This window comes from Echinops telfairi, unplaced genomic scaffold, assembly GCF_000313985.2.
Source record: "Echinops telfairi isolate 266 unplaced genomic scaffold, ASM31398v2 ScPeMD7_7412;HRSCAF=8450, whole genome shotgun sequence".
NCBI lineage: Eukaryota > Metazoa > Chordata > Mammalia > Afrosoricida > Tenrecidae > Echinops > Echinops telfairi.
The window spans coordinates 9,029,091-9,055,129 of record NW_022111312.1 but is presented as its reverse complement, the minus strand read 5'-3'; the positions used below and the strand labels follow the sequence as shown (position 1 = coordinate 9,055,129).

At 46.5% G+C, this 26,039-nt stretch overlaps 1 protein-coding gene across 1 annotated transcript in view; it reads right to left on the bottom strand.

Moving 5' to 3' along the window:
• Positions 1 to 26,039, bottom strand: part of CCDC60 (coiled-coil domain containing 60) — a 203,770-nt gene that overhangs the window by 91,619 nt on the left and 86,112 nt on the right. Inside the window, exon 2 of the mRNA XM_045296707.1 lies at positions 24,275 to 24,354. Within this exon, the coding sequence (XP_045152642.1) occupies positions 24,275 to 24,354 (80 nt within the window). The remainder of the gene's footprint in view (positions 1 to 24,274; positions 24,355 to 26,039) is intronic.

Below are 26,039 nucleotides of genomic sequence, written 5' to 3'. Positions count from 1 at the left end.
ACCAAGGGCTCAAGTAGAAAGTAAATGTTTTGAGGATGATGAGGGCAACAAATATACAAATGTGTTTGACACGATGGATATATGAATTGTGATAAGAGTTGTATGAGCCCCCAATAAAATTATTTTTAACATATCTCCGCTCTCTTGCAAGTTAGCACACTGCAGTTCCAGACGAACACCTGCCTGGGTGTTAGTATGCCTTCCAATTTAAAAATCCTGGCCTTACAGTGAAACTCTTTGCTTTTACTTCTCTTCTTCTTCTTTTTTTTCTTTCACTTCTAACAGTGAGACCGGCACTTCACTCTAGCAGTTGTTATTTTACCTCTGAGTGATGACCAATAATCAACCAAACCAGATGCTGCAGAGTCAACCCCAACTCCTGGCGGCCCCATGTCTGTCCGAGTAGAGCTAAGTTCCATACGGTTTCCACTGGCTGGTTCTTCAGGGGTAGATCACCAGGCCTTTCTTCTTCTTTTAAAATGTTTTATTTTTAATTTTTTCCTTTATTTTTTTTGGTAGTTGACATTATTAACATGCGACACACAGAGATAACATTGACTTACATATTTGTACATAAAATAACCATCGAAACACAATTTAAAAATCCAATCAACATAGCCCCCCCCCAACCCCCTTGCCAAAATCAACTCTCCTTTGGCTATGTCAATAGAAATGCTCTTACTGACCCATAGATTCAGACGTCATTTCAGTCTTACCCTTGACTTTGATAAAATTCTTGCTGCACAAACATCTGGATGGGTGGCCACATTCAAGGATGCATCAGCACACTTTTTTTTTTTTACACAGAGTGTTCATAAAAGGTATGGGCCATTTTTATTTGAAGGACGTTTAAATTTTAGCTCATTTAGCCCATAACACAGGGTTTTCTCCTTCAGTATATAACTCTTACTCCCCATGCTATCTGGGGGTGGTGGTGGTAACAATGAATGAGTTTATAGACACAAAGCTTCAAGCACAGTAATTGAACAGCCTACTGTTTTCTTTTATCACAGTGGGTAGGATATCAGTTTAGGGGATTTAAAACAGTAAAAAAAAGTAATGTAAATCAAGGTGTGAATTGATATACAACTCTCAAAAGAAGAAATTCACTGCTATTGAGTCAGTGCTGACTCAGGGTGGCCCTTTAGGACAGGGTAGAACGGCCCCTGGGAGTTTCTGAGACTAACTCGTAACTGGAGTAGAAAGTCCCATCTTTCCCTCTAGGAGTGGTTGGTGGTTTCAAACTGCTGACCCTGACAATTGCAGCCCAAGGCACAACTAACACCGGGGCTCCTGGAAAAATCTGATTTTAATTTTAAAGAGCAACTAAATCAAATGTATCACTTTAAATGGACTGGATTTGGCCAAGTTCCTCTTTTTCCCATACTTTTACCAGGGCTGTGTATGAGCAAACTTAAGTATTTGTTGCTCTGTGTCTTTAAGTGGTCCCTTATTTGACTTTCTGGTTCTTGAATGATGGGTGATGTTGAGAGAATTAAAAAATACATTGCTAAATATTCTCTTTGTTTTTCTTGGAACTGGTGTTTCTGTTGGGCTGGTCATCTTCTTCTTAGTGATATGTACCAGCTGTTTACTTCTTAAAGATTTTGCAAAAAAAAAAAAAAATGTGAATTAGATAGGGGTTTACTTTTCAGACCATCACCTCTGTATTCAACAGTTCAAACCACTTATCAACCCTCCCAGTGTTCTCCTGCCCCCACCCCCCAATTTATATTCTCCTCTTGTGGACCTTGATTTTCCCTTTCACCAAAGTCAACATCTGCCTGTCTGCTAGTTGGTTGCTTCCTCTTTACCTTGCCCCATTGGCAACCAACGTCTGTTCCCTTTGGTATATAAGTCTTTGTCTTGACTTTTATCTTTAGAGTAGTGGTCTCATAGAGTGTTTATCCTTTGTGATTGACTAATGTCACCTAGCATAAGGTTCTCCAGGTCCATCCATGTCACGAGGTGCTTCATGGTTTCATCATTGTTTTTTCAACATAGAGTTGATGTTGTCTAAATGTGCCAAAGCTTCTGTATCCTTTCTTTCACTGATGGGTATTTGGACTGTTTCCAACTTCATGCTCTTATGCGTGGGAGTGCATGTCTGTTCGTGCTATGGCTCTTAAGTCTTTAGGTACCCCTGAAAAACCAAACCAAACCATAAAAATAGCTCCTCTGGGCAGAGCTTTCGTAGTACACATTTTTCCCATTGGGCGAGCATCAAGCAACTTGCTCTGAGTTAGTGCATCCAGTGGCATCTCCTGGGAAAGTTCTCTCTGGTCATAGTGACTTTTTTCTTAAAAGCAGTTTCACTAGAACCTCTGGGAGAAGCCCGGGGAGAGTGGTGGATCTATCTAGAGCACACAAATCTGAACTAAAAGGGACAGACCTCATCATGGCCCACCAAGCTCCGGGAACAACATCCCTGCTCAGAGCAGCCAATGCACAGAGAGGACCGTAGGACCAGCCCCACCATGAAGCACGATGTTCCCCGCCTGACCCATAATGCTATGGGGGACAGCACTGGAGGCACTGTGTAGAAAGTATGCCCAGTCTGCCCCACACTCAGCGGGGTGAAACGTGAAGGGAGGGCAGCAAGGGGAGCAAAGTCACCAAGTCCCTGAGGAATCCTGAACATAGACTTCTGACTCGGGGGACAGGGCTTGGCACCTCATCAGACCTGGTTGGAAAATACTCATATGAGTCAGCAGACAGACCTGGAGCTCTCTATCTATTTTTTTTCTTCCTTTTTTCATCCTATGTCAATCTATACCACATAGCCAGAACAAACAATCCTGAGGAGAAAACAATGGGACTGGTGGTCCCCCGGGGTGGGGGGGATGGGAGAGGAGGGGGGCAGGGAGGAGGAGCAGGGAGCCAAAAAACTCAGGGATAAGGCAACAGAGATCTAAAATTGATGGTGAGGAGGTCGTATAATGCCTGGTGGGGTTTGATCAAGTACAATGTATCCAAGAGGAATTACTGAGAGCTGAGTGGATGTGAGCATGATAGTGGAATAGGAAGAAGGTGACAGGAAATAGAGGAAAGAACTAGGAGGCAAAAGCTATTTATAGAGGTATAGCTATAGGCATGTGTACATGGAAATATATTAATTTATAATGAAAGGGATAGAGGCCAATGTACATATATTTATATGTTAAGTATTAAGATAGCAGATGGATATTGGGCCTCTACTCAAGGCCCCCCTAAACACAAGAACAGTTTGTTTTGATAACCTGGCACCCTTTGATACTCACCTTTCTGACACAATCAATGAAGATAAAGTGGGTACATAAGCAAATGTGGTGAAGAAAGTGGATGGTGCCCAGCTATCAAAAGATATAACACCTGAGATCTTAAAGGCTTGAAGGTAAACAAGTAGTCTTCTAGCAGGGAAGCAGCAAAGCCCACATGAAAGAAGCACACCAGCCTGTTTGATTATGGGGAGTTGACGGGATCAGTTATCAAAAGATCCAAAACAAGCAATTATATCGATGTGAATGAGGGGAGTTGGAGTGGAGACCCAAAGCCCATCTGTAGACAATTGAACATCCCCCCACAGAAGGGTTGAAGGAAGGGACAATTCAACAAGGGTGCAGAATAGCATCAATGAAACATACAGCATTCCTCTAGTTCCTGAATGCTTCCTCCCCCTCCACTACCACGACCCAGTTCTACCTTACACATCTGTTGTATCATTGTCAGAGATCCACCTCCCCCACCCCCTGTGCGTTTTCTCTTTATTCTTTTAATAAAGTCTTATGCTGCACATACATGTCTTACTCCTAGGAGGTCCCAGTCATCTAGTTGTCATCTACTGTGTGTGTTTGCTTCATTAATTTTGCTGGTTGATGATCTTTGTAGTACTGGGATTTTCCACCATGAAGTCTCTGATCCACCTTGAGTTTGTTTTTGTACACGGGGTGGGTTTCATCCTTTGACAGATGGAAACTCAGTGTGCCAGGACCATCGGTTGAAGAGACTATGTCTTCTGAAGTGGACTTGTGGGTAGACGGGAACCTACAACCTTCCTGTAACAGCTGAGTGCTTTAACTGCTATCTACTGATGAAGGGTTGCTCAACAGCTGCAAAACTCAGACCCAGGGTCGTTGAGTCAATTCCAACTCCCAGCAGCCCTCTAAGACAAAGTCGCCTTGTCCCCACAGGCTTTCCAAGGTGGCCATCTTTATAGAAGCAGACCGCCACCTCCTTCTTCCGCGGAGCTGCAGCTGGGCTCAAACCCCGGAGCTTTCAGTTCGCAGCCAAGTGCTTTTAACCACTACTCCACCAAGGATCCTGGCCCACTCCCAGAGGCCATCACCTGCCCTGTATTCTACAAACTGTGCTCCAGGGACTGCCATATGGCACCCTCTTCCCCAAGTCTTTGTGCTTGGGTGCTGGTAGACCTCCAGGCATAGGTGCGCAGGAACCCAGGGCTGGCTTCTCAGTAGCAGGCATTTTATGTTTTCTCAGGACAGGAATGGAGATTCAGATCGCCGATGTAGCCAGTTTGGGTTAGATTGATGTTCTCAGCTCTGCATAATCTTTACCGATTAAAAAAAAAAAGTAAAATAAAACCTTGCAAAGCAGTGCTCTACTTGGCGTCTTTAAATCGCCTGACATTCTGCCTGGAAACACTCTGTTTAGAGCTCTTCTGACCCAGACCAATCCCTGCAGCTAAACACACAGTCAGATGTACTGCAGGGCCAGGCCCTGGACGCTCTTGAAATGAGACCCCCTGGGTCTGCCTGAGCAGGCACCAGGGCAGCCAGCATTTCCTCACCCCCAGACTCCATGGCCTCAAAAGTCCCCTAAGGGAATCTGCTGAAGCATCATTCTCGGTGCTTCTCCGGCTGTTTGATTTGGCTCCGCTGCATTTTCTAGCTCAGGGCAGAAAAAGTGCTTTTCCGGGCATTCTTGCTGACTTTGTCATCCTGCGCAGGAGATATTTTGGGAAGATGAAGTCCAGACAGGTTTCCAAGAGGACCCCCAGAATCTGAGCCGTAGCTCTGCTCAGGACCTCTGAGGGACACTGACTTTGAGGAAATATCTCCCTCCACATTGATTGTCCATCTATTTTAATGGTTTATGTCCTGCACCTGGGTGCTTCAGATGAGGAAAACAAAACATAACCCCCCAAACAAAACCCAAACCCTTGATTTCCCTGCAGGCTTTTCAGCAAGAGCCGGTATGGCTGGCAAACTGCTTTGGTTGGATGTGCTGGGACAGCGTCCCTCAAACAGAGCAGGAGCCCCTAACAGTTGCCTCCCTTGGGTGGGTGGCCCGGTGATCTGGGGGCAGGCATCTCATTAACCTCTACCACCCCCTTTGGGGGTTGAACAACCCCTTTCAGGGAGGTCCCCTAAAACCTTCAGAAAACACATATTTCCCATGGTCTTAGGAACCGAGACACCACTCCTCTGTCCGTCCCCAGGTGGGTCCACCCACATTCAGATATGCCCATCTGTGTGTGAGTACCCGGCGTGAAGACTGTTACCCAGGCTACACCATGCTTTAAGACAAAACATCACTGATTGGTCAGTAGAAATCAATATTTCACAATATAGAATTGCATACTGTTTTTGGAATTAATCTATGTTTTAATGATGTTCAATTTGTAAACACAAAAATACATCCTGCCTATCAGATATTTACATGACGATTCATAACAGTAGCAAAATAGCAGTTATGAAGTAGCAATGAAAATAACTTTATGGTTGCGGTGGGGGGGGGGGTCGTCACCACCACATGAGGAACTGTATGAAAGGGTTGCGGCCTTAGGAAGGTTGAGAACCGCTGGTCTACAGGTTTCGAGTGCCACGATAGTGGAAGCCAACAAAGGGTCAGAGACGAAGACTAGTATGGCCTGAGGGACCTCAGGAGACCTATTCTCCCAGTGGCCCCTTGGGGTAGTGAGGAGCAATGGCAGTGGAAGTCATGAACTGCCAACTTTCTCCTGGCCGGCAGGTGCAGGGCGTTCTGACCGTATGTTTATTTTGACAAATCTAGGGCCGGAAAAGCTCCAGGAGGGAGACACTGGATTTATTGAAGATAATGCATGGGGTGGCTTCTATGGATAATGTGAAAGATAAAGGAGAGATGACTTGAAATTATAGCCTAGTTCAGATTACAAATAAACCCCCCAAAGCCCTTGTGATGCAGTTTCTCAGAGGATTGTAGGTATGGAAGGGTATAGATTGGCCGACCTCTTATCCAGCCCCTTCTCTTCCCATCTATTCAACTTGGAAACTTCCAAAAAAAATAATGGTCATAATAGAAAGTCCATGCAGCCAGAAAGCCCCAGGGGTCCTAAAGAAGAATATACTCTATGCCCACTCTTTGTCTGCAATACTTGCCATTAACAGACATTTGAGTGGCTGGCACTCAGCTGCTGAAAGCTGGCAGTTTGAACCCACCTCGTGGCCCTGCCGGATAAAGGAGTGGGCAGTCCACTCCCATATGGAGTACAGTCTAGGAAGCCCTAATAGGCACTTCTCCTCTACCACCCAGGGTCACTAGAGTGGGCACCACAGCACCTGCCGACCAACCACAGAGCCCAGCGTGGCGTCCCTGGCTGGTGCAAATGGTTGATGCATTTGACTGAGAAAGAAGGATGGAGGTTCAGTTCAAGTCCACCTAGAGGTGTGTGGTGAGAAAAGTCAGTTGCCCTATTTCCAAAAGATCACCCAGTGAAAAATCCTAGCCTGAGTAGCCAGGAGTCAGAATCAACTCAAAGGCGACTGCAAACTGGTCTAAGAACATGGCTTTTGGAGTGAGGCCAAATCCTGGCTCCCCCACTCCCCACCCCCCAATCTGCTAGCTGAACTTGAGCAAGTGATAGAATTTCTCAAAATCTCCCAGTGCTCAGAAGTCAAAAGGAGACAGTAACAGAATCCACCTCACAGATTTGCTGTGAGCAGTTAAATGAGTTGAGACCATGACACCGGGCATGTACCCACTGTCCAGGTGAAATGCCCTTATCCCCTGTGCAAGAACCCCGACTTGCCCCATCCCTGTCTGAGTGGTGAGCACAGGGAAGCTGCTTAGAGCGCTGGAGCCTGTTCTTTGACATGAGAGCCAGAGAGCCAGAGACTGTTCAGACATGATTCTTAGTGAAGTCCATGCAAGGAAGGCAGCTAGAGCAGGGTTGCCACATGTAAGGGTTCAGTAAGTGTTTCCTCTTGGCATTGTTGTTCTTGCTAACTACCACTGAGTCAATGCCAACTCGCGGCAGCCCCTGCGTGCACACAGTAGGACTACTACTCCACAGGGTTTTGAAGGCTCAGACCTTACAGAAAGCCACTAGACCTGTCTTCCTAAGTGCAGCTGGGTAGGTCTGAATCATCCTTTTGATCCTTTGGGTTCACAGTCAAATGCATTAACCATTTGCACCAGCCAGGGACATCACACTGGGCTCTGTGGTTGGTTGGCAGGTGCTGTGGTGCCCAATCATAGTGACCCTGAGTGGTAGAGGAGAAGTGCCTGTTAGGGCTTCCTAGACTGTACTCTATATGGGAGTGGAACTGCCCACTCCTTTGTCCGGCAGGGCCACGAGGTGGGTTCAAACTGCCAGCTTTCAGCAGCTGAGCGCCATCCACTCAAATGTCTGTTAATGACAAGTATTGCAGACAAAGAGTGGGGCAAAGGGTATATTCTTCTTTAGGACCCCTGGGGCTTTCTGGTCGCATTGAGAAAGGCACTTGGCTGGGGGATATTGGCCAGAGGCTCCTTGGAGTGAGAACTCCTAGATACACTTACTAGGGAGCTCAGGGTGTTGGTGAGCATGGCAGACTGGACATGCACAAGTCCTGGGGTGGAAATTGACCATAGTTGGTACTGGCTGGCTCTGTCAGGATAGGAGGCCCAGCTGGTCCATGCTGGTAAATTCTGGGCATTTCGTTTCCTGAACACTTGGTGTTTTCCTTTAGCTTTCGCTGAACTGCTTATTTATGGATGACATTGATGCTAAGGGGGAAAGGGCAGAAAGTCACAGCTGACCTATCTTCACCCTCTTAGATTGCCTCGCCCCATCTTCCGTTGGTTTCTGCTGAGAACAGCTCAGTTTGATGTGAGCTTTTTTGGGTCATCGGCTGCTTTTCAGCAAGGAAGACACAGGGAAGATTGAGAGGTTGTTCGTGAAGGGCCAGGAACCTTAAAGCTGCATCTTAAGAATTTATCCTAACGAGATAGCACATCAGTGTCTAACCCCAAAGATGTGGAAACCATTTGAAAACGGCGAACACAAATAATGATAGGGAGTGAGATAAAGGATGCTAAGTTTTCACAATGGAATATTAAACTACCATTACGATGGTGGGTCCCATTTGAGTGGGTGTTCTCTAATGTCGAAGAATGCATGCTAAGTTTTTCACTGTCGTAGTTCTGTTTTGTTTTTTTCAAAAAGAGAGTGCTTATCTTCTCAAGATCATTACTTAAATATTTACAGATGAAACGACATGAAATAATGAAATGCTTCAACATAATAGGAGACAGGAGGGTTTATGAGTAATAATCATTAGGTGGCATAATGGGTGTATAGGGTTTCATGATACTATCCTGTCTGCTTTTGTAAATGCTTGCCTATTTGCATACTAAAAGGTTTAATATGTGAATAGATGTTTGGGGGCACAGAAGACATTTATAATCTTAGTTCTTTTTTTATAGTAAAAAGGCACATGTATGCATAGGAAAATATCAAAAGTGAGTCTAACAAATATGCTAGCAGAGGGTAACCCTGGGTAGTTTAACTGTGGGGTTGTTCTACATCTACTTACATGCATATGCTCAGCTCCTACCTGGGAGGTTGGAGGGCTGAGCCCACCCAGAAGTGCCTAGGAAGAGAGGCCTGGAGACCTTCCAGAAGGTCAAGATTTCAAAAATGTTTTGGGGTGGTTCTGCTCTCTGTACGTTGAGGTCGCCATGAGTTGGAATCAACCCCAGAGCAACTGACAACAATGTCTGTATATCTCAGTTTTTCGAGAATATTGTTTGTGTATTTTTCAAAGTTTGTCCAATAGGGGACTAGGGAAACTGTCCATACCTAGTACAGCTAGTATGCCAATTCCTTGAGCCAACAGTGGCACTACTAGATCCGCTCCCAGTAGACGTGCACAGGGTGTGCGTAAATGGTGCGGTCTTCACCCAAGGGAACACAGAACCTAAACTACTTTACCCGAGACCATCCTCACTGCCATTGAGTCCGTTCCGAGTCACAGTCACCCTCCAGGATAGAGAAGAACCGCTCCGGTGAGCTTCCGAGGTGGCAAAGCTTCATAGGCCCAGCAAACTAGATCTTTCTTGTGTGGAGCAGATGGTGGGTCTGGACTTCTGACTCTGTGGTCAGCATCCAGCTCCTAACCTAGTAAGGTAGTGCTCATAGAACGACCTTAGACACTGACGGAAACTCAGAAACATGCCACGGAGTGAAAGGAGTCAGACCCTGTGAGTCTGCAGACTAGATCATTCCATTGATATCAAGTTCAACAACAGAAGAAACTAAGGTGTTAGAAAGGAGGAGGAGGGGCAGCTAATGTCAGGAGGGCACTGGTGGTTCGTGGGCAGGGCTCTTTGCTCCCAGCCCAGCGCACCTCGTGCAGAGCCCCTGCTGGAGGTGTCTGTGGAGCTTCCACAATGTAACAGACTAGGATGAGGCCTGGCAATCGGCTTCTGAAAAATCAGCGAGTGAAAAACCATGGGTCCCAGTGGTCCAGTGTGCGTGAATGTGACATGGGGCGGACCAACTTGACTGCGGGTGACAGTTGCAACAGTTGACCAAAGGGGACCTCAGGAGGTGCTCTGTGCTGACCGGTGGTGCTCTTTCTCTTTACAAGGATGCTGGTTACACGGATGTGTCCATCTTGTGGAAATCTATAGCACTGTCTGCGTAATCATTTGTCTGCTCTTCCATACAGATGTTATATTTCAGGAAGAAACTTGAAGAAAATGACAGGGCTCGAAGGCATGGTGTCTGTCCACTTGGTGCTTTCTTGTAAAGCATGAGGGGACATCCATTAGAGTAATGGCCTGCTTGACAATCCCAACAGGAAGACGTTTAAAATGAATATGGAAAGCCAGTCCTAGCAGCTGCATTGCTACAGTATTGACTCTGTATCATCTATCCTAACATGCATCCCTGTACTGCCACTCCCCGCCGCTACCGCACTATATTTGTCTCATGTACTTTGGACATGCTATTGGGAGAGACCAAGCCTTGGAAGATAGCTTTCAAATTGTGGTGCTGGGGGAAAATATGGACAATCAGGGTAGGTCAGAGAAGACTGCTACAAAATAATAGAAACCTTTATTAGAGAAAAATAAATTATGAACCTATTTTCTTTAATATATCCTCCCACCTGGTCTGTACCTTTCTGAAAGCATTGCTTCCATCGCCCCAGCCTTCCCCAAAGAATTGTGTGTACTTTGAGTTAACGTCAACGATCAGCTTCAGCATTCAGTTCATTTTCCATGTTCTTTGAGTGTCGGGAACAAAGAGACGTCTGAAAGGCCAAGATCAGGGATTCGGAGTGGAGGGGGTAAGGTTTTCCAACCACATTCTTACAGGACAGACCTCTAAGAATGAGCAGGTACGTTGTTCCAATGGAAGAAATTTCTTGAAGCAACTTTTCTGGCCTGACTTTCACTAGTGCACGTTGCAGCGTTCTTCAGACTTCTTCCTAATAAGCCCCTGTGATTGCTCTGTGTCCCCGAGAATGTCTACCAAGAGGACACCTTTGGAATCCAATGGAACAGTCCTTGTCCCCTTCTGAGATGGAACCTCTGCCTTGAACGAAACGGCCCAGCCCAGCTCCTTAGAAGGGACTCTTCTGATCAGACCTTTCTCTCTTTTTGATGGCACCCGAACAGCGTGCGTCCATTCATCGATCACAAAAATGGGTGCAACACGTTGGTCTTGGAAGAAACCTGCGCCCGTATGAACTGTGAATCGAGGGGGCAGTGATACTTCTTGACTTACCCTCGTGTACCGTGCACCAAGCAGCTTAGATAAACTACAACCCTACTGTTCGCTGGGAGACTTGGGACAGCAAAGACCCCCTGCTGGGAAGGGACATCATGGTTGATCAAGTGGAGGCTTGGCAGAGGGAGGGCTGGGCCTTTGTGAGGTGGATTGAAACAAGTCAGTGGAACCAGCGTCTTCAAACAAGATGGCGTGGAACCAGGCATCGCATTACTGTGGCACCCAGAGGGTGCCGCAAGTCCATGAATCGGAGATGACGCAGCAGACACGCACAAGCATATCCTAGACACGGTTTGCTGCTGAGTTTGTTAGTGAAAACAGGTACGGCCCCTGTGGTCCCAGAGCAGCCATTATCGATATCACTGGACCGACTTGAAAAGCCACGGGCAGGGAGGAAGCAGTGGGATGTGGAATCAAGAACCTGGATGGCGTGTGAGTTTCTGCTGTGCTGCAAACCTGCGGTGTGATCTTGGACAGGCAGTTCCTCTCCCCATGGCTTGGTGCCCTCGTCTGGGAGATGTGGTCTGTCAACCAGATGGGCAAGTCCCCAAGTGGCTTCCATCTTCCCGCCCTGAGGGATGCTAATCTGGGTGGGACGCACACGTGGACGAAGGAGCCCTGAGGATGTAGTGACGAAGTGCTTGGCTGCTAACTGGAAAGTGGGTGCTCCGAGCCCACCGGCCGCTCGGAGGGAGAAAGCTGTGGCAGTCTGCTCCCATAAAGAAAACCCTGGGAGGCAGGTCCGCTCTCTCCTAGAGTGTTGCAATAAGTCGGCTTCAACTTGATGGCTGTTTTCTGAGGGAGGGTTTATACCCGGGGAGTTGCCACCTGTCCGTCTGTCATACTGTGATGGCTTGCGTGTTGCTAGGGTGCTGGAAACGATGCCACCTGTATTTCAAAGACCAGCAGAGTCATCCACGGTGTACAGGCTTCGATGGAGTCTGCGGGTGAAGACAGACTGGGAAGGAAGGCCTGGCCAGCTCCCTCAAGCAATTAGCCCAGGCAGACCCTCTGGATCATGACGGGCTCTTGTCTAATAGAGGGCTCTCAAAACACACCAACCACACCGTGGCCCAGCCGTCTCAAGCAAGTCAAGGACCACGAGGAGGGTACGGACAGGGCGACCATTCATTCTTTGTTTGGAGATGGGTTGCCGGGACTAGGGGCTCAACCTCATGGCCGCTAACAACAACAGCAAGCATGGGTGTGGGGCGGGGAGGGGGGGCAGGTTCCACTGTCAAGTCATGTCAGCTGTTATTTGATAGCCTCTTGGGGTCCCTGTGGCTGCTGGGAGTGGTGCTTGCTGAGGGCTCCCCTGGGAACTGTTTGCAAATGACAGCAGCTGCCTCAGTAAAGGTGCTGGGTGCCTCCCCTCCCCAAGTGGGGGGCAGTGTGCATCCAGTGACTGATTTCCTGTAAGGGTGCAAAGGTCTGGGCCTCCTGCCCCAGTATGGGGCATCTCTGAAAGAGCTTCCCCCAGGAAGTAGCTGTGGTCATTGCATCTCAGCGAGCTGTTCCCTCCACCCAGTAGTCCTGCTTCCATCCCTCACTCATAGGTTGGCATTGATTGCATTGCATCCCTCGGAAATCAGTGATGGGATCCTAACCCAGTGCCTGTGGGGAGAAACCCTGGTAGCACAGGGGTACATGTTTGGCTGGTCTTGGGAAGGTTGGCGGTTCAAAGCCATCCAGCAGCTCCCCAGGAGGAAGGCTGGGAGATCTGCTCCCATAAAGATGACCCACCTACTGACAGCAGGTTGATTCCGGCTCATAGTGACGTTATAGGACAGAGTCCAGGTGCCCTTTTGGGTTCCCAAGGCTGTCACCTTTGTAGGAACAGACTGGTGCTCTTTTTCCCATGATGCAGTTGGTGGACTCAAACCACCAACCTTTTGGTTAGAGCTGAGTGCTTAACCAATACGCTGCCAGGCCCTCCTTAAAGACTAAACCACAGAGAACCCAGGGCGATGGTTTTCCTCTGTTACAAGTCCACTGGATGTCACCAAACAGCTGTAACCTTATGGGTGCCATCCCACTGGGGACTAGAACTTTTGCTGGTATGTGAAGGAGGCCCCGTCAGTGTTGAGGGAGTCCTAGTGGTGATCACTCATGAGGTTTACCACCCAGCAGCCTGGACACCGAGAAAACAGAAGGGCATGGACTACCTCCTGATTTTAGAGCCAGAATTTCCATCCACAACTGACTTCCAAGCCAGTGCATTTTGAACTATTGCACGCACATTCTCTAAGTTTGGTTCTAACTGGGAAAGAATTTAGAAAACAAAGTTGTATGTAAGCCTCAAGCAACAAAAAGTTCAAGATCTTTTTCATGCTTGAATTCGAAGACATGGTCATTCAGTGAAGTCCTTTTCTGTGTGGGACCCTCTGAGGCAGCCTGGCCAGAGGACAGGAATCAAAAGGACATTTGCCCTAGTGGAGGGGCGATACAAGAATAGCCTAGAAGGACATGTGCCCTAAAATGGCAGTTAACGTGGGGTGTCAGAGACACACAAAACACCAAGAAACAGAGGGAAAATGGGCAGGGCCTCTGGATCACATTCAAGATGATGAAAATGCAATTAAGCCTGAGCTCGGTGCCTCCAGCCCACAGCAGTGACCTACCCTTCGGGTAGGTAGCTGTGTTTATATCAGTTCTGGGCTAAGGATGTGGGGCCAAGCATTTGCCCTGATGAAGCTCATTAATGTCTACCCGCTGGCTACGAGATGTGTGTGTGTGTGTGTACGTAAGGACGTGTGTACACAGGCTCACAGGGTGAGGGTGGGGCGGGTCAGACGATGTGGGGGGCTGAGGTCTTGTTTGAATGATTCACAGGCACAATTTCAGAGGCCTTCACTTTTCCTGCATCTCAGTATTGACTGGCACATAAATCCACCATCGGGCTTTGAGGTGAGACCTCAAGCCTGGGGAAGGAGTAGTAGTGAGAATCAAAGATGAACTTTTAAATCAAGAGGTTCTGGGCCGTTAGCTAGGGATGTGGGGGCCTCAGGGCTGAATCATGACTTGCAGATACTACTGAGAGCAGTCAGGAAATGTCTGTGGTCAACAATCCCTTTTCCAGCTCTTTAAATTTTCCCGATTAAAACCAGCATGGATACAGGAGAGGTCTGTTTCTCCTGACGGTCTCTTGCATGAAAACCATCCATTTGAGTGAATAAGATGTCACTATATATGCTTTTTGAATCTATAATTTATCTAAGACAAATAAATCCTATCCCATGCATTAACTCATCAATTAGATGATGGTGGAAGCCTGAAGTGCTAGGTTGAGAGGGTTTTTGACAGTGGGTTTGATTTCCAGTGGAAAGAGTGCTGTGATCCATTAGTCATGCCTGCTGTGGGCACAGAAGAGAGGACTGGGAGCACATGTGTCACACACTTGTCACCACCCTGAATCCATTTGTGTTAATTAAATCATTGGTTTTATTCCAAAACATAGTTGGGACAAACTCATTTCACCCATTAGTCCAGGTACAAACCATATCTCAAAGACAACGGAATGGTTGTCTTTTAATTACACAACTCTTATAAAGATGATTAAACTACTAGAACACACAATGTAGGAATTGTATGTCAGTGAAACGGTTAAAAATAAGCGAATTAAAAACAAGACAATACATTTTCCCCCACAGACATGTTTAAGCTCCCTTGTGAATGTGCTTTGTGGAATATCATTAATTCTTAAGGGAATCCGAGAAAAGGGGGTGGTTATTGTTAGTAGCCAACACTTCTGACCCGTAGCAGCCCTGTGCACAAACAGCAGCAGCAAACATTTCCAGGTCCTGCGCCAGCCTCACAATCGCTCCTATGCGTGAGCCCACTGGTGCAGTTGCTGTGTTGATCCATCTTGTCGAGGGTCTTCCTCTTTTCCCTGCCCCTCTGCTTTCCCGAGCAGGATGTCCTTCTCCAGGGACTGGTCTCTCCTGACTACATGTCCAAAGTATGTGAGACAACGCCTCACCATCCCTGCCTCTAAGAACAATCTGGCCCTCCTTGTTCCAAGGCAGATCTGATTGTCCTTTTAGCTGTCCATGGTACTTAAACAGTATTCTTCACCAGCACCACAGTTCAAAGGCATCGATTCTTCTTCGATCTTCCTGATTTAGTGTCCAACTTTCACATGCTGATGAGGCCATTGAAAATACTATGGCTTGAATCAGGTGCACCTAGTGGTAAGACGATAAAAATGCCCGATTTTCCTTGATTTCTCTGTATGATAAGAATTAAGAAATCTCTTTTGTTGGACTCTGGTTGGCAAACTAGTTCACTCAACAGGAAGTTTACTGTAAAAGTGTGTGTATGGGGGTTGATCCAGGATATGGAAAATGTCTTGGAAATCCAAGATCAGGAATCTCACAGAGGAATGAGGTTTTTCTCCAGAAATTATTATGTTGGGAGTCTTCAGTTGAATATTGGCATTATTCATGAGCCTTCTTCTCTTTGTCCTTTTCCCCTCTGGGTTCACCAACCTCTTTCCTAGGTTTATAGTACCTGCGTATCCATTGCCCTTGTTCTTTTACACCTTTGGCTTTCACACAGCTCTGTGTGGCTCCCTGATCCCCTTTTCTTAGGACCTTGCTGCTTCTAGTCCCACGGCTGCTCACTCTTTTCTTCGCATCTCTTCCATTTTATACCCCAAAGAGGGATACTCAAGTGTATATGGACTGTCTTTTGAATTGAGATAGTGTTTCAAAAGCCAGCTCAGGATTGTCTAGATGAGGGTCACAGGTCAAAACTCTGGCTCCAAACCTCTATCTTTTTGTACGGTGACCTAGAAGCTCCTTCCAGCAAGAGGTGGCATCTACTCCCCAGTCTGAACTGGCTTGGTGACTTGTTTGGGCCAAGAGAGTATGGTTGAAGTCATGTTTGCCAGTTCCCAGCCTGAAGTTCACAAACTCTCCCCATGTTACTCTTAGTTCTCTTTTAGAATTTTGCCCCCTGAGAATAAACCCTGGCTAACTTGCTTGTTATAGGGGCTCAGGGAGTTCTGATCAAGACCACTCTTGATCTTCTCAAAGCCAAAAGACTTCCAAACATGTGAGACCCCAGCCTCAGTGTTCCTTTTGCAGAACTGGCCTTTCCTGGCCACGTTAGCTCTAGCAACAGCTGCCTCTGCTCACCACACCCTTCACACCACCCTGTTAGTAGTCTTCACAGGAGATCACCAGCACCCCTACTAGATTCTGCATAGTTCCTCGTTAATTGGATTGTCTGCTTTATGCCCATGAGGATCCTACTCTCATTATCATCATCTCATATCCACCAAGGACAGGAGTCTTCTCGGTTTTGTTCATTGCTGTGTCCTGGTATCTTCAACACAATACGGCATCTGGCATGTACCTGTGATGCCTGGTTCTTAATAAGCTTCTGTTCAAAGAGGAAGGAATGAGCCCATAGAGCAATGGAGGCACCAGCCAGGCCCTAAGCCAATGCAAAGAACAAGGCTTCTTCTTTTTCCAAAATTCCTCTTTGGTTACTTCTAATTCCCTTGCTTTCCCGATAACCCGATGCTGCTGGAGAGGAAAGTCTCCAGATCCCTAAACACTTGCATGGGGATCAGCTGGGGTGGGTAATTTGTTACTATTTGTTTGCTCCTACCTCATTAGACCTCGCCAAGAGCAAACCATAGCTTCAAGGTTCGACATTTCTGTTGTCTGAGTTGCCAAGATGTTTATTTTCCTGAGAACATTCCCATTAAAAAGTCCTGGCAGCTTTGGGGGGAAAGCTGCCATTGGCGTCAAGCCTTCAACAAGAATTGGGCACGTGCAGATGCCATGAGCACCTGCTGCCGCTAGGAGAAACCCGGGTAGCGTGCACCGTGCTGCTTGGTGCCGCTGAACATCTGGTGCAACAGGAGAGGAGCGAAGCAGTTAGGCTTTTATTCCTTTTAGCATTGTGCTAAATTGGCCATGAAACCGGGACGATGCAAATGAATGAGGAGAGTTCTGAAGTATTAAGTGGAAATCCAGGAGACGGGCAAGGTGTTTGGCTCAGAAGGAGCTAGACTCTGATACAAAACAACAACAACACAGAAGAACCCAACCCAACCCAAACCACCAGGACAAAACCCGCTGCCGCGGGGTTAAGTTTGGCCCCAGGTGACCCCCTATGTCACAGAGTAGACCTGTGCCACGTAGGGACTTTGGTGGCTGTAATCTTAGGCAAGTAGATCGGCAAACCTTTCTTCTGTGACATACCAGGTGGATTATGAATGGCAACCTGTTGCTTAGCTGCCAGGAGCTCTCCATTTGCACCTATCAGAGACCTAGAATAACAGGAGGTGGAAAACTACAGCAAACAACGAGGGAAAAAGACATGCTGTCATTGCTAATACGGTTCTGGGCTGTGTCATGTCCCATGAGGCTGCAGATGCTTTGAGTTGGTTCTGACTCAGCAGTAACAGCACAGAGCACTGCCTGGACGGGCATCCTCCTAATAGTTGTTGCTGTTTGAGCTCATGTTGCAACCACGGTGTCAGTCCATTGTAAGGGTCTTCCTCTTTTTAGGCTGCCTGCCTGCTTTACCAAGCATGACACCCTTTCTCTCGAGACTGGTCTCTCCTGATGACATGCACAAAGTATGTGGGATGAAGTCTTACCATTTGTGGTAGTTACATAATCTCTTGTTAATTTGAGACTTAAGAGTGGAGGGATGGCGTCTAGCCTGTCAGTCGGGTCGCAGCTTGATGACCTCACTTGGAGGCGCTAAGGAGAGAAATAGCTCGCTGGAGGCGGGACACATGCAGACTTCCTGCGAGAGATTCTTGTTGACAATCCACATGGGGACAGGCTGATGGCAGCCGGAACCTTGCAGATGATGGCATCCAGAGCCCTGGGAGCTGGAGGAGCCACGTGGAGACCCATGCCAGCGCTGAGATGCTTCTACCACCACTGGATCCACAAGACTTTCCACCTGCTGGCCTGTGATCTTCCTGCATATGGCATTATTGCATGGCTGTGTGGGTCTAAAGAGGAATTTTTGGACTAGTATTGGACATATGAGCTAATATAGGACTGTTGGACTTGACGTGGATTGGGTTGAGATATTTTCTTAATGTACAGTTACTCTTTATATAAAGCTCTTTCCTATACACATGAGTGTCTATGAATTTGTTTCTCAAGTCCACCCAGACTAACACACCATCCTCAATTCTTAGCAGCCTTTTGGCCGTATTTCTCCAAAATAGATTTGTTTTTCTGGCCAGTCTGGAATTTTCAAGATCATTCGGTAGCACATAATTCAGAATGTTACTCATTCCTCTGTGGTATTTCTTATTCACTGTACATCTCTCACGTGCATAAGACGTGATTGAAAATACCATGGCTTGGGTTATAGATGCACCTTAGTCCCCAAAGGGGCATCTTGGCTCTTTAACAGTTTAAAAAGGTCTTCTGTAACTGACTTGCTTCATGCACATTGATTATCAATCCAAGTAAAATGGAATTTTTGGCAACTTGAATCTTGTCTCCATTTTCATGATGTTGTGTCTTAGTCTAGTGGTGAGGATTTGGGCTTTCTTTACTTTGAGCTGTAATCCATACTGCAGGCCCCAGTCTTTGATTTTCCTTAGCCAGTGCTTCAAGTACTTATTGCTTTTAGCAAGCCAGGTTGTATCATCTGTATATTGCAGGTTGCTAATAAGCCCTCCTTCAATCCTGATGTCCCGTTCTCCTTATAATCCAGCTTCTCTGATGACTTGCTCAGCACACAGATCGAACACATGTGGTGAAAGGATACAACCCTGGATTGTAAACCATGCGGCATTCCCTGGTTCTGTTAGAATGTCCGCCTCTTGATCTATGTGCAGGTTCTTTATGAGCAAAATGAAGTTTGGTGAAATTCCCATTCTTCGCATGGTTATCCATATTTTGTTAGGAGCCACACAGTCGAATGCCTTGACACAGTCAGTAAAAGAGAAGTACATATCTTCCTAGTACTCTTTGCTTTTAGCCAGCTTAGGCAAGGGTCATCGCCCTTGTTCTGTGTCATCTTCTTAAAGTAGCTTCAATCTCTGGAAGCTTCCTTTGATGTACTTCTGCATCCAGTTTTTGGATGATTGTCCACAAAATTTTACTTGTGTGTGATATTATTGATATTGCTTGATAAATTCTGCATTCTTTCGGGTTGTCTTTCTTTGGGTTGGACACAAATGTACATTTCTTTCAGTCCGTTGGATAGGTAGCTGTCTTACAGATTTCTTGTTGTAGACAAATGAGTGCTTCCAGGCTTCATCTGTTTAGCGAAACATTTAAATTGACCATCTATTCATGAAGTCTGTCCTCTCCACCCCCACTCCCACCCCCTGGCACTAATGCCTTCGTTGCAGCTTGGACTTCTTCCTTCATACCATTGATTCTTGATCATACACTACTTCTTGAAATGGCTGGATGTTGAGCAGTTCTTTTAGGTCCGATGGTTCTGTATATTCCTTCCAACTTATGTGAATGTTTGCTATGTCATTAATATTTTCCTTATCCAGAAAAGATAAACACAAAACACTGCCAACAAGTCAATTCTGGCACATAGTGACCTTATATAGGGTTTGTGAAGCTGTAAATCTTCACAGGAGCAGGATGGTTTCAGCTTTGTCCAGCTGAGTGGCAGGTGGGTTTGAACTATCACCTACTTTAGTAGGAGTTCAGGGCTTATCTGACGGCACCATCAATACTGCAACTTGAGGCTTGAATTTTTTCTTGTTATTTCAGCTTAAGATAGACTGATTATGTGCTTCCTCTTTGGCTTTCTTTTTTTTTTTAACATTTTATTAGGGGCTCATACAGCTGTTATCCCAATCCATACACACATCAATTGTGTAAAGCACATTTGTACATCGTTTCTCAAAACATTTTCTCTCCACTTAAACCCCCGACATTAGGTCCTCATTTTTCCCCTCCCTCTCCGCTCCCCCCTCCCTCATGAGCCCTTGATAGTTTATAAATGGGTATTTTGTATTATCTTGCCCTGTCCAACGTCTCCCTTCACCCACTTTTCGGTTGTCTGCCCCCCAGGGAGGAGGTCACACACAGTTCCATGTAATCGGTTCCCTCTTTCCTACCCATTCTCCCTTTACCCTCCCTGTTTTGCCACTCACACCACTGGTCCTATAAGGCTCATCCGTCCTGGATTCCCTGTATTTCCAGTTCCTATCTGTACCAGTGTACCTCCTCTGGTCTAGCCAGACTTGCAAGATCGAATTCGAGTCATGGTAGTGGGAGCGGGGAGGAAACCTTTAGGAACTAGAGGAAAGTTGTATTTCTCATCATTGTTACATTGCACCCTGACTGGCTCATCTCCTCCCCTAGACTCCTCTGCAAGGGGATCTCCAGTGGCCTACTAATGGACTTTGGATCTCCACTCCGCACTCCCCGCCTCATTCACTATGGTAAGATTTTTTGTTCTGATTATGCCTTACACCTGATCCCTTTGACACCTTGTGGTTGCATAGGCTGGTGTGCTTCTTCCATGTGGGCTTTGTTGCTTCTGGGCTTGATGGCCGCTTGATTACCTTCATGGCTTTCTATTTTTGAGGTTTTTGCACATTTCATTTGATGATACTGTCTTCTTGAGCTGCTATTTCTTCTATATGTTGTAGTTACTCTGTGGTGACGAACACGTTTTAGAGCTTCTTGACATCCACTTTGGCCTTTTCTTTCTTTCTTGTCTGACTAATGATCGTGTGCGTTCTGCATAGATGATCTTCTTGATATTCAGTTCTTGCATCATTAATGTTGAATGCATAAACCCATTATTGAGGTGTTCTCTGAATTCAGGCGGAATATACTTAAGATTGTATTTTGGCTCTTGTGGACTTGTTTTAATTTTCTTCAGCTTAGACTTGGACTTATATATGAGCAATTAATGGTGCATTCCACAATTGGCCCCTGGCTGTGTTTTTGCCGATGACATTGAGCTTCTTCGTGGTCTCTTCCCACAGATGGAGTCAGTTTGATTCCTGTGCATTCCGCCTGGTGAGGTCCATGTGTTTAGTAGCCTTTTATGTTGTTGAAAAATGGTATTTGCAGTGAAGAAGTTATTGCTCTTGAAGAACTCTTCTCAAGTGATCTCCAGCTTCATTGATGTCATCAAGGTCATATTGTCCCACCTCCTGATCCTTCCTTTTTGGTTCCAGCGTTCATATGTCAATCACCAATAATCATTATGCATCCTGATAGCATGTTTCATCAGTTTTAGACGGGAGAAGTTGGTAGAAGAATTCAATTTCTTCATCATTGGCTTTAGTGGTTGGTTTGTAAATTTGATTGATAGTTGTGTTAACTGATTTTCTTTGTAGGTCTAGAGACATTATATGATTGTAGATAGCTTCGTAGTTCAAGGTAAACCTTGTTCTACTACGAATGTGATACCATTCCCTTTTGTCTTTCTTGACATAGTAAATCATAGGACTCTCAAACTCTAAATGACGAATCCTAGTCCTTTTCAGGTCAGTGATACTTAGCACAGTGATCTTTTCTTCATTCCATTTCATTTTGGGTGGCTTCCAATTTTCCTAGATTCATACTTTGTACATGCCACATTCCAATTATTAACGGGCATCTGCAGCTGATTTTTCTCATTTTGTCTCATGTCCCATCAGCAGATGAAGGTCTCAAAACCTAGGCTCCATCCGCATCGTTATGACAGACTCTACTTTTAGAAGGCAGCTCCTTCTTCAGTCATATTTTGGGTACCTTCCACCTGAGGAGATGCCTTGGTGGTGTAGTGGTTATGCGTTGGGCTCTGATCGGCAAGGTCAGCAATTCGAAATGACCAGCCATTCCACAGGGTAAAGATGAGGCTTCCCACTCTCCTAAACAGTTATCATTTCTGAAACTCACCAGGGCGTTTCTATCCTGCCCTATAGGGTCGATATGAGTTGACATCAACTCAATGGCTTTGAGTTTGGTTTGTGGTTCAAGCATCGGGGTTCACCTTCTAGCACTCTATCTGATAATGTGGTGTTGTGACTCACAAGATATTCAGTGACTGATTCCCAAGAAGTGGACAGCCGATGCCTTCTTCGTCTGGAAGCACCGCCGGAACTGTACACCAGGAGTGACCCTGCTGGTATTTGAAACCGGTGGCACAGCTTCCAGCATCACAGCAATACCCAAGCCCCCACAGTTAGAGACAAGGGCACAGAGCAGCCATGCTCTGGGAAAGGGCGTGTTTCGTGATTTGGACTGTGTGCAAACACAATGCTGTGGTCTGGTCCTGCTTCTTCGTTCAGCCTCTTGCACAAGCTCCCTGCACTCACAGTGATCAGCCGTGTGCCGCAGCGTTTCACTTTCCTGCTTGATCCTTCATCCGTGCCCAAGTCGGAGACCAACCCTTCTGTTCAGCCTTGGAGCGTTCAGCAGAGCCGGTCTCAAGCAGCTTGGAGAAATCTGTGTTTGCTCTGCAGGGTTGCCGTGATGGTGGGGTGTGACACGCCTAACGAACTCTGGAACCTCGGTGTTGGTTGGTAGCCATTGTCTCACTTCCAGATCAACACTTCTCCTTTGTCTCTCGCTTGCTATCCCCAGCAGTGGTTTTGCTGCATTTCAGGCCCATGATGCACTTCACAATATTTTCAAAAGAAAATTAAACAGAGGGAAACTGCTCCAGTAGTCAGGCCACATGTGATACATGAGATTGGCTGCTGCTGCTTATGAGTGAAAACACACACACTGCTAGGCAGTAAAATGTTTAGCTAGAAAGCATTGTAGAGAATATGCATAAACCAGTGACTTAGGTTTTTTTTTTATGACTATCAAGACATATGAACTGTAGGTTATTTATGCACAGTACCATTGTACACCTGGCAGCGCAATCACTTTCTCTACACACAAGACCTGGGAGACATAAGATGTGTTCGGGAAGCCTTTCCATTCGCTAAGTCCTCTTCTTCAGGAAGCATTGAATTGCTAGCCCACCTGCCACTCTGAGGAACAAGAAGAGGCTAACTGCTACCCCCCCACCCCCCCTCGCCAAAGATTTACAACCTCAGAAGTCCTACAAGGGTCACTATGAGTTGGTATCGACTCGCTGGCAGTGTGTTTGGGTTTCATTTGAACCGTTTGGTCTCATGAATGTATATGCAGTCACATGTTGCCTACTTGGATGTTATGAAATTAAAAGCTATGGGGATTTTCCCAGGAAGTTTTAAAGCCCTGCACACACACATTTTTTGCCTCATTGAATCTGGGAGGTTGGGCTCAGCGTTTGGAGAGGCATTGCTCGTGAAGAGGAGTGCCTGGTTCCTGAACGGTCACCGTGAACCAGGAGTGTGGCCAAATGGAATGTGGCACTACATCCCCTCACCTGTAGCTTTCTGTCGGGTGTGCCACAGTCTCCATCAGGCCCAGCAGTTGGCTAGGCTGAGCCTGCTTGGTGAAGCCGGTCCATTCTAGCTTGTTCCGAGGCCCGGTAAGTGAGTTCCGCAGGGGTGACAGGCTCCACTCACTAGCACCAGGGTGGCAAGGTAGGCACTGTTCTGTATCACCTTGTCACCAAGCGTTTGTTTTCTACCCAGACTCGGTTACTGGAAGTCCAGCGACAGCCGGTGTTTAGGCTTGTGCTGGTGAATGTGTACTGACCGGCTCTCTGGTAGTAGGGGCGTTGGGGGTGTGTGTGTGTGTAGGGCATCAGCCCTGATTTGGTAGTGGTTGTTCATTTCCATGGTCAGTATTCCCACCATGGCTAATTGTGAAGGGTCAGTGAAGCATAGTAACCAAACTAAGCCCACTGCCATCTCTTAGATTCGGACTCACTGTGACCCCAGTCGATTCTGACACAAGTCTTGACAGGAGCAGAGGGCCCTTTCTCTGTCCGTCAGAGCAGCTGGTGGGTTTGAACTGTGGACCACGCAGGTTAGCAGACCACTTATCCCACAGTGCCACCGGGGCACGCCATTCTGTACTATTCCTACCATCAATGAAAACAAACCCACTTCCAAAGAGTTCTTTCACGCCTAGTGACCATAGAGACAGGCAACGAAAGCAAGGGCGAGGAGGAAGTAGCTCTTCAGGCACTGCCAGTTACAGTGACTCCACGTGGGTCAAAGGTGCGCAGTGTGCCAGAGGATGTTCAGTTGTTGGGTTTTCAGAAGGAGATTGCCAGGCCTTTCTTCCAAAGTACCTCTTGGTTGACTGGCAAACGAGTGCATCACTACCTAAGGACTCCCTTCTTACAAATGTTCAGCATAATGTTCTGGCTTGGGGATATGTGGACTCAACAGGGCTTGTGAATACCACCCCATGGCTTGTTCATCGGGGTTGAATGTGGACAGGGCTCACTTACCGGCTACGGATAAGGTCTTTTTTCAGATTTATGATGTCCTTATTCATATACTTGATGCTCTTCATTGGTTTGTCTTTGATCTAATGGAAAGTCAAGAAATGAGAGGAAAAAGAAAATATTACTCTACACGCCTGTTACTTCTGAGCTGCGCATAATTTCCAGGAGCTCATGTGTCCATCTGGAATGACTGACTGAGGGACGACGAGAGATCGTGGGCAGCATGGGGTCCAGGGCCTCTCCGCAGAGAGGCCGTGCTAGATGGAGGGCTGAGCAAGGGTACTGGACTCAGGCAGACAAATGAGATTTGATCATGGGTCTGCCCTGGTTCCAGTTGTGTGACTTTGGCAAAGTACTCAACCTCTCTGTGCCCATTTAATGTAGAGTAGAGAAACGACCCCTATCTTGTCAAGAAGACTGAGTTGTAGAATCCTGACACAGTGGGCCTTTGATCAGTGGAAACGGTCATTATTAGCAAGGAACCCTGGTGGTTTCAAGTAAATGTTGGACTGCTGTCCACAAGGTGGAGGGTTTCAACCTACCTGTTGCTCTTTAGGAGGAAGGTAAGGCTATATGCTTCAGTAAAGACTTACAGCCTCCAAAACTCTATACAAGATCATTTTGAGTTTGAATCTACTCAGTGGCAGTGGGGACTTTATTATTAGCAAGGTCTGGTGCTGAAATAGTTTGATCCCACTCACCATTCTGCGGGAGAAAGGCTGGTGATCTGCTTCTGCAAAGATGACAATCTTAGTGACATTGTGGGCTGTTTTACTGTGTCCTGTAGCGTTATTGTGAAGCAGAATGCACTCCACAGCGCCAGACTTGCTTATTATTATTAACATTATACTTTGAGGCAAACAAGGGATTAAGCCTTGATAATTACGGATATCCACCCTGGGTCAGTCAGCTTATTGTACCTTGGGGGCCTGTGTGTTTCTGTGATGCTAGAAGCTATGCCACCAATATTTCAACTACTCGCAGGACCTCCCACTGTGGGCAGGTTTGGGCAGAGCTTTCAGACTAAGACAGACTAGGAAGAGGGAAGCAGCTTCCTGCTTCTCAATCTGAGCCCAATTGGAAATGTTATAAATATCAATAGAGCACAATCTAATAGCGGGCCAGAAGATGACCACCTCAGGTTGGAAGGCACTCAAAATACAACTGGGAAAGAAAGAGCTGCCTCCGTAAAGAAGTCGACCTTTGTAATATGGAAGTAAAGATGCTTCATTCGCTGATGAGGCATGACTCAAAACGAGACCAGACAGCTGCAAACATCCATGGGTAAGTGGAATATGGAATGTACGAAGTGTAAATCCAGGAAAATTGTAAGTCATGGAAAATGAACTACAAGGCATAAAGATCTATATCCGAGGCATTACGGAGCTGGAATGGACTGGTATTGGCCATTTTGAATCACTCAGTGTGTGATCTACTATGCCTGGAATGGCAAATTGAAGCTGCTCAGTCCACTATCCATCGTCCAAAGGAATATTTCAGGATCTGTCTTGAAATACAATACCCACACACTTACAAGGAAGAGCAGTTAGTATGACTATTAATGAACCAACTTCTAAAATCAAAGCTGAAGAAATCACTATGAACTTCTGCAGTATGAAATCGATCAAACATCAAGGTGCATTGATAATGACTGGTGATTGGCATGCATACGATAGAAACAAAGAAAGGGCCAGCAGCTGAGAAATAATAGCCTTGCTGATAGAAACGACCCTGGAGATTCCTTGATAGAATATTGCAAGACCATTGA